Genomic DNA, 15076 nt, shown 5'->3' on the forward strand with positions numbered 1-15076 from the left:
TCACCTAAGACACTTGTTAACATATGCAGATAAAGATTCAGGAGCTCTGGGGTGAGGCTCAAAACTCTGCATTTCTAACAGGTTCCTGGTGCCACTGATGCTGTTGGTCCAAGGGTGCAATTCAAATTGCAAGGGTAAGTTTAGCTTTACAAGCTCTGGAGTCAGCCACACTTTAGAAAAGTTGCCTAAGCAATCTGAGCCTCAGCTTTCTCACTTACAAAAAGGGTATAAAAACTATCTATCTCTACTATTTATTGTGAAGATTAAATGAGATAATGAATGCAGACTGGTCAGTTTAAGGTCAAGCACACTTAAAAAATGCACTTAAAGAGCTAGCTCTTGCCACTTTTGTTATGCCTACTATTTGTCAGTGAAAAGATATGTATTTTCAAATCTTTATATGAATTCATTGATTCATTTGGCAGTTAAAAGTTATTCATTAAAAGCAAAGAAATGATAACTAAGAGACTAAGCCTAGTAGGAAGCATAGAAAAGGATGGAAATAAATAGTACATGAGGCCCAAATTGTGATATATTTGACAATCAAAGCCTGAATGAACTTATGGCTGAAGCCAGAAAACTGATAGTTGCCCATGAGGCCTTAATTGCTCTAAATCTGATCCATAGCCATATTCTGTCAGTTCCATCATTCAAACAGCTCTCAGATCCAACTGAGTAGCATCCAGGTTCAAACTTTCATAACCTCCTGTAATTTTGATTCCTGCCTTGGCTACCTTACATCCATTTGCATTGTCTGGTCAGAACGACTGTTAAAAGTGTATATCCTCTGTTTAGCATCCTACAACCTGCAGAGTAGGATGCAGGCTATAGGATGCTAAACAGAGGACATGTGCTTTTAAAAATCCAAACTGCAGAACACAGGTCTCAAATACTGAGCTGACACTGCCTCCACTCCATCTTTATCTCCTGCTCCTTCCTACCCCTCCTCTGGCCTCCTTGAACAACAGTCAACACTGAGGCTCTACCTTGCTGCTGCCCTCCCACATGCCTTCCCTCTCCCTGGATGCCTCCTCTCATGTCTTTGCCTGGCTCCCTCTTTTTGAAATAAACTAAGGTCTCAGATTAGGAGTCATTTCCCCAGAAGCCTCTCCTAGCCCCCTAAGTGTCCTACCCTGGCACAGCACTTACTGACTTATCACGTGGTCAACAGGACAATAGGTAAACTATGGAATATTCACACATTTGTATATTATCAACCTAAAGTGGATGAACGACAGCGAAAACTATAACATGGATGAATCATAAAAATCATAAATGAGGAAAAATGAAAATGGTTTAGTAACACAGAATATAACTATTTTCATAAAGCTCTAAAGCACATCAAAAAATTGTAATAAAATTCAGAATACGATTTACCTCTGGGAGTGGAAAGGAAAAGAGAATAGAGAGAAGCAAACAGTTATGGTGGACAGTTTTGGTAATATTGTAGTTTATAGTTTGCTGAAAGATTCATGAATTTTCATTTTTAAGTTACTCTCCAAGGCCTAGGAAAGGTGTAATAAAGGCTATATGGCATAGATCCTTAAACTTATCTCTCTTCAATTGTTTAAGAAAAGTGAATAAGATGCCAATATCAAGCTTTCATCGTCCCTAAAGCTCCATCCTTTTCCAAAGCGCCAGCACCAGCCAGACACACATAGGTGCAAACCAGACTTCACACAACTGCCCTTAATAAGAACGATGCAGTCACAGAAGAGAGTCCCTCAGCAGAGATGTTGCTGCAGTTACAGCTAATATGGCCACAGCTCCACATTCTCTGCATCACTGGTGGTAAACAGATCAACTGAAGTGATCAACTTAAATAAAACTTTCCCATAATTCCCCATTCCAGCTGAGCAGGGGTCAAATTTCCATGAATACCCTTTGTTTTGGTAGCATAAAAACGTAGTGAGTCATGTTCTCTATCTCCCTTTCTTTTAGGTTTACGTATTTTCCCACACAAATTTTTTACCCAAACAAAGAACATTATAAAATAGTTCTTAATTCACCACTTAAGTCAAAAGGGGAGGAATTCACTATATACTGGCTCTGGAATGTCAGGAATTCTAATGGAGGGGCCAGTGAGTTAGTCCTTCTATGGTCAACCTGATTCTCTGCCATGTTTTACTTTTTGTAGCCATAGGTTTCATATCAGATTCTGAGTCTTATTTTCTTTTCTTTCTTACAAATTTTTAATTTTTTTCTTTTGAGAGAGGAGGTTTTACCATGTCACCCAGGCTGGTCTCAAGCTCCTGGGCTCAAGCGATCCACCTTCCTCAGCCTCCCAAAGTGATTGGATTACAGGCGTGAGCCAGTATGCCCAGTCCTGAGTCATATTTTCTAGTGCAAGCTCTTACCTTGATATCTCTGAAGATATTTTATAGTCCCTTCTTATGGTAGATTATTTGCAAAGATGGCTAATGTAATCAAATAAATGCTTGTATCACCCCAAAATTATTATATTGATAGCCTAACACCCAAGCTGATGGTAATAGGAGGTAGGGACTTTGGGAGGTCATTACGTTATAAGCCCTCATGAATGAGATTAGTGTCCTTATAAAAAGGATGCCAGAAGGCTCTCTCACCTACTTTCCACCACGTGAAGATACATTAGAAACTGTTCATCTGCAATTGCAAAGAGGGCCCTCATCAGAACCTTATCATACCAGCACCCTGATCTAGGACTTCTAGCCTCCAGAGCTGTGAGAAATAAATAGCTACTGTTTACAAGCCACCAGTCTCTGGTACTTTGTTATAGCAACCTGAAATAATACAGCTACAATAAGCCTTCTCCTCCCTGTATGCCTACCCTTTTGCAATGTGACATTATTACACTTCCCAGCAAGAGGTGGAGTCTACTTCCCTATGTATTGAATCTCAGCTGCCCTTGTGATAACTTGACCAATATAAGGCAGTGAGAGCCATGTCGTCTGGCTTCCGAGACTAGACCTCAAGAGACCTTGCACTTCTGTCCCCACTATCTTGCAATGCTGACTTGTGAGCACCAAATGAAGAAACACCAGGGAATGAGAAGCTACATGGGTTAAAGATGAACAATCCCACCTGTGCCCTCCCCCGCAGAACAATCAGCCAACAGTCAGAATCAACCACCAGACAGGTGAGTGGACCCATCTTAGACCATCCATCCCAGTCAAGGAACTGGATGACTGTGGTCTCATGGGTGACCTCAGATGAGAGCCATAGAACTGCCCAGCTGAGCCCAACCTAAATTGTTGAGCCACAGAGTTGTGAGCTAACGAAACAACTGCAGTCTTAAGCCATTATGTTTTAGGGTAGTTTGAGACATAGAAACAGATAACTGATATACTCCCGATTTTTTTTTAACCTTTTATCTGAATGGAGTTGATGTGCGTGTAGAAGCAGAGTCACATTTACTGTAACTTGGTAATTTTCTTGATTTTTTTCAAATCAAGAAAAAAATTTGACTATGTTTGAAGATACTGAAGAATAAAGGTGAGCTGAGTAATTCCAAGATTTTAATATTTTATTTAAAAGGAATACCATATTTGGAATCCTTAGAATAGGTTGTTTAATAATGAGACTTCTCAGATAAATTCTCCTTTAGAATAGAGTACTCTTCCATTATTATTACACATTTTTCTTAGGTTATTAGGCATTTTTCTTTTTTTACACAACAATCTTACACATCATTTTTCAACATTTCCTAATTTGGAGTTAGTATTTGTTCCCCTTTTGATTCCCTCGGGGATGGCTTCATTTTCTCTCCCCTGTGCTGTTATCCCTATTGCAGCATCTTCAAGGCTGCGATAGACGGCCAAGTGCTGAATGATCACACGGGCTCAGGCAGCTGTGATGGCTTCACCTCTTCCACCTCTAAACTATATCTCTGATGTTCTCACAGTCCTCTCCATTCTACCTTTTGTTTCTTTTACCCAATACTCCACTCTCTGCTGCCAGAAATACAGCACGCGCATGCTGTGATATGCATATGAGAAACCACACTGCTAAGCAGCTCAGGCTGTGCTTGACAGATTAGAGATTATTTTTTCTTATTTGGCTGTGTCAGGGCAGCAGTATATTTATTTTTCTCTTTGACACCACTGACAGCCATTACTGTGTCCACTCAGAATCCAGAGAGTAAATTAATGCACAGAGGAGGTATGGGGTCTTCCAGTCTGATTCAACACAGCCTCCCTAAGCTCTGTTGTTTTGCAGTGGCTGAAAACGGAATCGCAGAGAGCAGCAGCCCAGACGTGGATTCCAGGGGCAGTGAGGAAGACATGGTTTGGAGAGAATGGAAGGGAGAGAGGAGAAACAAGAGAGAAGGTGAAGACAGCTGGGAAAAGAGAATGAAAATATGGTGGCTCTGCTGTCGATAAGAACTGACCCAGGAAAACTGGCAGTATCACTCTTGGCACTTTTCCCTCTCCGCTGCTGCCTGCCAACCCGAGTTGTTCTTATTAAAGCACACAGACAAAAACAATAGAAGAATCAGAGTTTCCCAGAAATGGAAGTAAGCAGCATAATCAGAGTTTTATAAATCTACTAAATAGCTCCTTTCACTTGTTGTCTCTTATTTCCTTTTTAATATAATCGATACATGCAAGAGAATATACAGAAGATATACAGTTATAAATTGTAATAATACTTTGATACCTAGAAACACACTCCAACCCATGAGCCAGAACATTATCAATCACTTATCTTTGTTTCTTTTCATTCCATTCTTTTGCCTCTCTCCTGGAAATAATCATACCATTGAATTTTGTTTTAATTCCCTTACTTACTACATACATGCACGTATACCTTCATACCTCCATACATGCTTGCATGCTTAAAGGAAATTGTTTAATCTTGGTCATCTGTGAACATTTTGAAAAGATATCGTATTACATATGATATTACAGGACTTGATTTATTTTACATTGTTTTTGAAATTTATCTATGTCATCACAAATGACTTTACTTCACTGTTTTTCACTGCTGTGTAATATTATTTTATGTGAATTTATTTGCCGATTCTGTTAATAGAATGTTTCCAAGTTTTGCTATTGTGAATAGTGTTGCTACGAATATCCTTATACGTGTCTCCTAGTGCTCATATGCAAGTGGGTCCCCAAGAAAAATACTTAGAAATAATAGAGTTATAAGGTATACAAATATAAACAAATTTTATAAGAATACATTTATAAATGTAAATATATACATACTCATATACCTTGGAGTAAATTTATATGAAACAGTAAAGAAATACAGTAATAACAGACAAGGCACTCCTGAAGAAGATCCTCTATGTCTTATCCTACAAGATTTAGACTTATTACAAAGTTAAAATAATTGAAAGTGTGGTATTGGTGCAGAAGTAGATTATAAAGCAATAAAATAAAATTAAAAGTCTAGAAACAGATACCACAATATATTCTAGAAGAGGTGTTGTAGATCTTGGGAAAAGGCAGGGCTAGATAATAAGTAGTATTAGTGTAATTAGTTATCCATTGGAGGAAAAATAATTAATCGGATGTTAACTTTGCATCATGCACAAAAATCAGTTCCAGGAAATGAATTCACTGTGAAGGGCACAACTTTAAAATACTTTAGAAGAGATTATCTTTCTGACTTTGGGGTGGGGAGGACATATTAAAAGAAATACAAAGATTCCAACCTCACAAGAAAATATTTATAAATTTGACTACATTAAAATCAAGAACTTCTGTTCACTAAAAGACATCATATATGGGCCGGATGCGGTGGCTCATGCCTGTAATTCCAGCACTTTGAAAGGTCGAGGTGAGTGGATCACCTGAGGTCAGGAGTTCGAGACCAGCCTGGCCAACATGGCGAAACCCTGTCTCTACTAAAAACATAAAAATTATCTGGGTGTGGTAGTGCGTGCCTGTAGTTCCAGCTACTCAGAAGGCTGAGGCAGGAGAATCGCTTGAACCCTGGAGGCAGAGGTTGCAGTGAGCCCAGATCATGCACTCCAGCCTGGGTAACAGAATAAGACTTCATCTCCAAACAAACAAATAAATAAACAAATATTAGCTGAGTGAAGTGGCAGATGCCTGTAAATCCCAGCTACTTGGGAAGCTGAGGCAGGAGAATCACTTGAACCTGGGTGGTGGAATTTGCAGTGAGCCGGTATCATGCCATTGCACTCCAGCCTAGGCGACATAGTGGGACTCCAACTCAAAAAAAAAAAAAGACATCATGTATGAAGTAAAAGTACAAGAGACAAACTAAGAAACATATTTGCAAAATAAATAAGTGAGTATAGATTGATATGAAGAACATATAAAGAACTCTGGAGAATTAATGAAAGTATGACAAAACAACTCAATAGAAAAATGGACAAAAAGCTTGAAAAGGTATCATAGGAAAATGTAAACAACTATATTAACAATGGAAATACAAATGAAGACAACAATAAAATTTTATTTCATACTTACTAGATTGGCAAAAATTAAGAGGGAAAATTGATACCAGTACTTTGGAGAACAATTTGGCATATTTTGAAAAAAATAAATTCATCTGTAGACCCTAAAACTCAGCACATCCACTATTAGGTGTGTATCCAGGATGGCCACCAAGTCTGGCAACACAGATAGGTACATAATAAATAGTTTATTGTTATTACCTCACAGTACATGGTAAAATCATAGCATGCATATCTCCATACTTTATGGCCACCCTGAGTGCAACCTAGAGAAGCCTTTAGTTCTAGCTAAACAAGGAGATACGTAAAATTCTCACTGTCCTGACTCTTCGCACAGCCTCCTGAAAAACATGCTGTTTCTGTGCTTTTGCGGATTGCAACTTCCTAGAAAATCTGATAAACTGGTAGAATCTATGCAGACTCTCTCCCATGAAAAATTCTCTGCTTCCTTGAAGTTCTTCTGCGTAACGTCTCAGGGTATCTCTTCCCTGGGTTAGAAACCCTCTTCTAAATCATTCTGTTTCCAGGGTTAGAACTTAAGTAAGGCACTGAGGTACAGACTGGCCTTCATCCATGAAGGACACATCCTCAGGTTTGGGTTCTAGACTAGCAAACATGTCCCGTCACCCAGTTTTCGAAGTCAGCATTTTGGGACTACTGAGACTCACCATATCTATCCTAGTTAAGAACAGAGCAACTCCAGAGCAGTTCCACAACCTGTTCCAAGGGCACTTAGATCTTAAGGTCCCCAGGTGAGCAGGCACAATGGCACAAGAGAGTGGAGGGAGAGCATCCACAAGGCCCCCTCACCCCTATGCCTCATGGACAGATGGGCAGAAGTGTCAGGCACAGTTCTATGGTGTGTATATTGAGGAAGCCCAGTGAGAAGTCAATACTCTTCAGGAATCTTCATATGAATAATGTAAACAATCTCACATTTATAAATCAACGGTTTCCTGAGTTCTAGCTGATGTGGTTTGGCTGCATCCCTACCCAAAATCTCATGTTGAATAGTAATCAGAATTATAATCCCCACATGTTGGGGGAGGGATCTTGTGGGAGGTGATTAGATCATGGGGGTGGTATCCCATGCTGTTCTCATGATAGTGAGTTCTCATGATGGTTTCATAAGGGGCGTTTCCCCACTTCGCTCTCATTCTCTCTCTTACTGCCCTGTGAAGAGGTGCCTTCTGCCACCATTGTAAGTTTCCTGAGGCCTCCCCAACCATGTGGAACTGTGAGTCAATTAAATCTTTTTTCTTTATAAATTACCCAGTCTCGGGTATGTCTTCACTGCAGCGTGAGAAGGGACTAACACACTAAGCAAGTAAAATGGATTCATACCATCCCTCCAATCACCTTCAGTAAGAAAAGACAAGTTTGATTTCCTGTTTGCAATTATATTACCAGCCAATTCTGAAATATTTAGATTTTTCATAATTTCCAACCATAATGATAAATGTAAGAATCTGAAATTATTGAGGTCTTGGTTTGTCAGACAGATATTATTACTGATTGTAAAATACTGCAGGACACATGAAGTGTCATCTTAGGAGGAGGAGAAGGACAAGCACATTCTAAGAGTATGTGTTCTAGAGTCAGACTGGCTCTGAATTTACTACCACTTACTGTATAACCTTGGACAAGTCTCAACTGCAGTGTCTTCATATGTAAAACAAAGATAATAACAGTATTTACCTCATAGGGGTAGTATAAGCTAAAATGAGATAATACATGTAAAAGCATAAGTCAGTGTCTGGCGCAAGGAAATAATTTTTTAAAATGAGCTATTCTTAAAATTAATTCTTCATTCCTGATCATTTAGACCACTGTCCATTTCTTCACATATTTTTGAAAATGTGGAATTTGTTTTAATTCCTCATTAACAGAGAAACTAAGAGAATATAATTTTTATTGCTCTTTAAAAAGAAGCATTTTGTAATACTGATGAGTTCTGAGAACAAAATGTATGTGCTGACAGTGAGCTTCTGCTAGGCTGTCATTGTGACATATCGGCATGGTGTACAGGGTGGAGACACAGAGTCAAAGATCAGAGACTAGCTCCCCAAGATGCAGGCCATGACTAGGGAAAGATTTCAAACACATAGGATTTTCTTTTTAGAAAGAGATGGATGTAAGATACTACTTCTCAAGTGATAAAATGGGAGAGGGTACTAGACAAGGTAGATGAATTCTTTCACAGCAATCCATCATTGAAATAAAAAACATTTCTTCGACATTTTTTACCAGAAGGAATATTGTTAAACTTTCCCATGCAATATGAAAAATGGTTTACATCTAATTTCTGAAATGATACGAAATGAATAAGACTTTTAAAAACTCATTCATGCAAATAAACCCAATGATCTCCATTCCTGTAAAGGATCTGAATCCAGCTAAAACCAATGGTGCTTAGCTACAGAAGATCACAGTCCACTAGTTGAGTTTCATTCATGTTCCACAATCTCTCTCCATGGCCTTCACACTCTCATACATTTCGGATGCTGGGCTTCATGGCCTTTTGTCAGCTGACTAGCATTTTCATTCCCACAATCTCTGGTACTACTATATGAAGCCTACTCTCCATCCTGGAACCTTGCACAATGTTCCCTGCACCCACCAGGACTAATGCACTTAATGACATGGAAAATCTGACTTCTTTATCCTTCTCTATTAAATGACTGCCCAGGATCCACTTCCTCTATGAAATTATTCTCAAAGAGTTTGATCTAACTTCTATTCTGAATCCCTCCCCCTGCCCATTTCATGCAAGTTTGAGTATATCCACATAAACTCAGGCATCCCTTAAAAATGTGAATTCTTTTTGGATGGATTTCCCAAGTAAAAATTTCCCATGTCTATGAGAACTCCTACTGGGATAACGATGAAATGTGGTATGTTGGTAAATACTGATTGATTTATACAATTTCTTTGTTTTTGGTGCTAATATTCAACAAACAGAAGTAAAGCAGGTTTTTGGCATAAAGAATTTGACTCTGGACCCAAATGATTCAGTTACTAATTCCAGCTCTATTACTTACCACTGTGTTACTCTTTTTAAACCTCAGTTGTTTCATCTGTTAAATGAGAGTAATAAATAGTATCTACTTAATAAGATGATTTTGAGGATTAATTGGGTAACCCATGCAAAGTACTTTTTAAAAAGGCATGATATGTATCAAGAACTCCATAAACTGTTGTTCTTATCACCATTTATTTATAAGAATAATATAGCCACTCATTTTCTACAATTTGTATCTAATATAATGGAAGTTACCAAGTTATGAAGATGTCAGTTTGATCTGAATTTAAGAATGTTTCCTCTTCCTCAGAAGTTCTGAAATTATATATGGAGACTGACAGCTTAAAAGTAAATTCTTGTTTCTTATTATATGGATCCCCAAACAATTGGACTTGCCAATACTCTTCCCTCATTTTTGCCCACAAGACGAGTGTAAAGTCACCCATTACCTCCTAGGGGTCAAATCCAGTGGTGCCACAATTCCTATCCCATTTGACCTCTCCTGTCACAGGTTCTGTGGACCCTCCCTTTTCTTCTTCCTTTGACTTCCAGAACAAACACACTGTTGGTTTTCTTCCTGTTTTGGGGGTCCAATATGCTTTAGTGCCTTGTAAGCGTCTCTTCCCTTTCTTCAAAATAGTGGTGTTCTCTAGATCTCTTTCCTTCTCATTTCATGTACTTGCCCTGGGTGATGTCATACTCTCCCAAGATTTCACCAAGCTAATGGCTCCACATTTACCATTTCTGTCACTGCCTGAGTCCAGGCCCTTATCATTTCCAACCTGGCCCACGTAAATTATCTCTTAAATAGTACCCACTTTAAAATTTCTCCCTCACTCAGCCACCAAAATGACCTTCCTAAAGTATGAATCTGACTTTTCATCTTTAAGCTAAAACATTTCAATGATTTTCTTTACCTCACTAGATAAGCTCCTAAAATGTTTAAGCTATCTATCCCTTTTGTACTTTAATGACTCACAATAAGAAAGTATCTACAAGTTTTTGTTGCTCAGATTATACCCAGTTCAAACTAAGAACAGCATTCTAAGATTTTTGTTAGGATTACTCTTTTATTCAAATCATTTTCCATTATAAGTTGTTGGACAACCAACAATTTAAAATCTTGTCTTAAAATAAATCAAAATAGGTTCTCGACTCTGGTGAATGAAAATCGTTGGATCTTTTAAATTGAAATGTTTTATATAAAGGCAATTACACACACACACACACACACAGTATATATTGGTGCTTTTTTTCAAAAAGGATATTGAAAGATCTAAGAAAGAATTAAGATTTTTCATGACAGTGAAAACATATTATATAAATAAATGCACTTAAATATACTTAAAACCAGTCATACCAAAGAAATGAGGTAATAATAAAAACTCACTACTGTATAATTTGGCAGCACTGTCCAAGAGCTTAGAATTTGGATCCATTATAAATTTCAGTTACCCGTATTATAGAACCACTAAAATAAATCTTTGATATAAACCAAGGAACATTTGTTTTGAGCCCACATGTCTCAGAACCCTCTCTCAATGTGTAGAAACTATGTATAGGGATGTATAAGAATTCAAGTGAAATTGCTAGAGGAAGAGGGGGTGAAGACCTGCTGGGTCAGAAGCGGAAGTTCTGAGTTCTGTCTTGACCATGGCCTTGATCCTCAGAGATGGTAAGATCGAGCCAATTATTTAACTATTCAAGGTGTCTCATCTTCAGAATGAGCAGCTTTAGTTACATAGATCTCTTAGGCCCCTGCCAAGTTTAGAAATGTGAATGTTTAGCTATTGCATACTCACAGAAAGGACAAGCCCTCCTAGAACATGCTTTGAGAAGGATCAAGTACCCTGTGTCTCTCAGGTCACTCATAGCCTAAAGACCACTTAAGTGTCCAGACTTAATGGAGCTCCCTAATCTACACACTTGCAAACCTCCCTTTTCAGGTGCTAAAATCTTTAATTTTCTCACTGTCTTAAACAATGCTGAATATCTTTATATAACATAGCCTGACTTGTTCTAGGCACAACTCAACAGAAATTTAGCAGTACATTCAACACAAAATCCCTCTGCTGACAGACACAAGTAAAGACACCACCTGACACCTCCTTGGCCTTCAACTGACACACACTAGAAACTCCATAAGAGGAGTGGAGGCATGAACAGTTGTATAATTTTAGCATCAGTTTCTTGTGTTGGGTTATAACAGCTGTAGGCAGTTATAAAATCAAGGGTAGAGTTGACTGTATCAGACAATTGAAGACATCTGCATCATCACAGTCGTGGTACCTGAATTTTTTTTTTTCTAGTGGAGTTTTAATGTATTGGATGGGATTATCAGTGGACGGATTGCCTTCCCCATTCGGGACCACATTTTGATTTATGATGAGCTGCAAGTCAGAGTATATAAAGTTTGACTTAGGGCACAGTAGCATAATCAAGAAAATATAATGACAAAAAGAGTCTGCATTCTACAGGGTATTAACTGAAAACTATCCCAGTATTAAGCAACTCTGTTGATATTTGGACACATCTGTTTCAGACTGTTGTCTTGTAAACTTTCCTTTAGAAAGAAAACCCTTGGCATACAGTTACTTTCGCACCCTTGCCAAATACAGGTAAAGTCCCTCAGAAAATATGAAAAAGAATGCAGTGAGTATATCTGCATTATTCAAACTAAAAGAAGCATGCAATGTGCTTCATATAACTCAAGGCAAGTAATCCACATTCCCTAAGTCAGAAGTCTGGAACTCACAGAGAAATATCCGGCAATCCTCTAGTTTGCTTTGATTTGAAGCCTTGTATTTGTCAGAAGCCTCAGAATTAAGTCAGAAAAATGTACAAAGATGTGATATACTAAAAAAAAAATAGACAATTTTCCCAGCCAGCAAGAATCCCGGAAGTATGAGATCCCTCACACAGATCACCGACCCGCAGTCACCTGCAACTTGAACTCCAAGTGTCACTTACCCTATGACGATGCAGGAGATGGCAGTTCCCAAGAAGGCATATGTTAAAATAGATCCTAAGTTTTGAAAAAAGTGTCTCTGGAAAGAAAAAAAAGATAGTTAATAGAGTACATCAAAATCTTTTCCTAGTGCAACAGAAAATAAAAATAAATGTATGCATTTCACAGGCCCCTCACTGCTTAGGCAAATTTTGGTTTTGGAGCCTCATTCCTGGCCTTATTGTGCTAATAGAGACTTAACTGATTATCATTGCAAAGGACTTTGCTGGGGATGGAGGAGGCAAGAAGCAGGAAAAAAAAAAACCCACTGGAAGATGAGTAGGTAGGAACGAGAGAGGCATCTCCCAGAACTGGTTGGACCTGAGAGGGAAGGAGGGACTAGGGCAATGTCTATGCTGGACTCACTGCAATAATGGAAGACACAGTTTTCATGAAGTTTTGTTGTAAATGCAGCTCCTTTAGCATTTAAAAAAATACTATTCTAAGAGATTTAAGTTGCCTTTTGATTTTACTGGATCTCTGACTTCTCTTTTATGTCTTCTGAATGTGTTGAAACTAAACGTTAAAAATTGACAACACCCTGGGTGGGGTTGCTCATGCCTGTAATTCCAGCAATTTGGGAGGCTGAAGGAAGAAGGATCACTTGAGTACAGGAGGTTGAGGCTGCATTGTACTGAAGCCTGGGCAACAGAGGGAGACCCCATCTCAAAAACAAAACAAAACAAATTCCCCAAACCTACAACAATTCATTTTATTTTAATGAGTCAGCTACAAAATGATGCTTAGTATTGGGACTGGGAATGAGGAAGGGTGACCTGAACAAATCCAACCTTCTAAACTTTTTCAATTGCTTGCTTAGGGAAAACTCAGTTGCAGTTTTTTCAGTGGGATCTGAGTAGCCAGCCCTGACAGCAAGAGGGAGCCTGGAGTACACACAGGAAAATCAGGTCTGTAGTGAACAAGCTGCTGAAGATGACTGGTCAAAGGGAGAGAAGCCCCAGGAATCTCCTAGAGGGGGAGCTGAGCAGCAGAAGAGCAGCTATATCACCTCTGTATCTCAAAAACCATTCTGGAGCCTCATTCTGTGGCTCGGAGGATGCCAGCACTTAACCAATTATGTGAATTACTAATGTACAAAATGTGCATAGTCAGGCTGCGCTTAAGTATTGTTAGACCAGTGCATAGAAACTGCAAAACTGGACTTTCCGCTCTATGAGCATCAACAGCATTCTTGAATTTTCACTTTAAAGGATGAACAATGTTAATTAATAAGCAAAGTCTTTGGTTACAATAATCCAGAATAGTGCTGTCGGATAGAAATATAATGCAAGTCACATATTTAAAATTTTTTTAATTTTTCTAGTAGCTATATTAAAATGCTTTTAAAAGGTGAAATATGTTTTGATAATGTTTTGCTTAATCCAATCTATCTGAAATACTAACATTTCTACATGAAATCAGTATAAAACATTATGGAGATATTTTAGATTCTTTGCATAAATACAAAGTCTTTAAAATCCAGTGTATGTTTTACACTTAATGAACATCTCGATTCAGACAAGTTGCATTTCAAGAGCTCAATAGCTACCTGTGGCTAGTGGCCTGTATTGGACAGAATAGGTTTAGAAGAATTTTAGAATTCTAAGCATGTCAGGTTTGAAACTATAACACAAATGTAAGATTATGATACTCTTACCGAATACAGAAGCCTGTCAAAATAACTGTTTCTCATTAGTGCTGGTCTCTACTTAATGATAAAAGAAGAAGATGATCACTATATATTTACCTTCTTTAGACTGTATCCTGCATGAAATATAATTGGTGGCAATAAAACATTGAAGAAGATTTCTGGATCAAATGTCATCTGCCAGAAAGGAAAAAAAGTACAGTTAGAATTATGTTCCTTTGGGTCATTAAAAAAATATGTTTCAAAAACCAGTTATGGTTGCTTTTCCTAAGCCTGTATGAGGTATATTAACTATTAACTTTGCAGAGATGAAGGTAGGAAAAATGCAAATTTGGAAATTCATAAATACGGTATAACTGTAAATTCTAAATGTAAAATATACATACTTCTACATTATAGCTAACAACCACAAAAACTCAGTGAAATCTCTCTGGAGGAAAATGTCTTTTATTGTAATTAATTATCCATTCTTCATATTTTTATTATATATGTATATATAATTTTTTTTTGACTTCTGACAAGGATTTATCATCTAAAGTTGTTTGGAAATTGGGTCTTCACTTTATTTTGTTCCATTCCAAAATTTAAAACACTTTCCAGACTACATGGAAAAACACACTTGAAATTGAAAATTGATTTTTCTAGTCCTTGTTTACTGGGTTTTATTTAAATGTTAAAATAAACTTGGCCATAAAGCAAGTATGACTTGGTATGCAGTACAGTGAAATGAAGTGGAAATTCTTGAATCCAGTATCTATCTGCTCTTTGCTGGGTAATCTGAAAATAAAAACTCACTTGATCTCTAAAACTTTCTTGGACTTACTCTCTTATTTCTCTACTTCTCTTTATCCTTTATTCTTTTCCCTCCCTATTCTCCCCGCCTTCCTCCCACGCACACAGGCATTCATTATTTTATCACTAAGGGCTTCTCACGATTGGACTACTCATCAAAATCAAATGTATGGGTTTCACAACACTAACTTA

General features: G+C 37.9%; 1 protein-coding gene across 1 annotated transcript in view; it reads right to left on the bottom strand.

The window, feature by feature from the left end:
* The window catches only part of SLC9A9 (solute carrier family 9 member A9), a 581824-nt gene that overhangs the window by 523999 nt on the left and 42749 nt on the right, over positions 1 to 15076 (bottom strand). Inside the window, exons 3-4 of the mRNA XM_012437089.3 lie at positions 14192 to 14269; positions 12408 to 12484 (exon numbers count right to left, since the gene is read on the bottom strand). Of these exons, the coding sequence (XP_012292512.2) occupies positions 12408 to 12484; positions 14192 to 14269 (155 nt within the window). The remainder of the gene's footprint in view (positions 1 to 12407; positions 12485 to 14191; positions 14270 to 15076) is intronic.

The sequence above is a fragment of the Aotus nancymaae genome, unplaced genomic scaffold (genome assembly GCF_030222135.1).
Source record: "Aotus nancymaae isolate 86718 unplaced genomic scaffold, 86718_ANA_hifiasm-v0.15.2.pri h1tg000019l, whole genome shotgun sequence".
Taxonomy (NCBI): Eukaryota; Metazoa; Chordata; class Mammalia; order Primates; family Aotidae; genus Aotus; species Aotus nancymaae.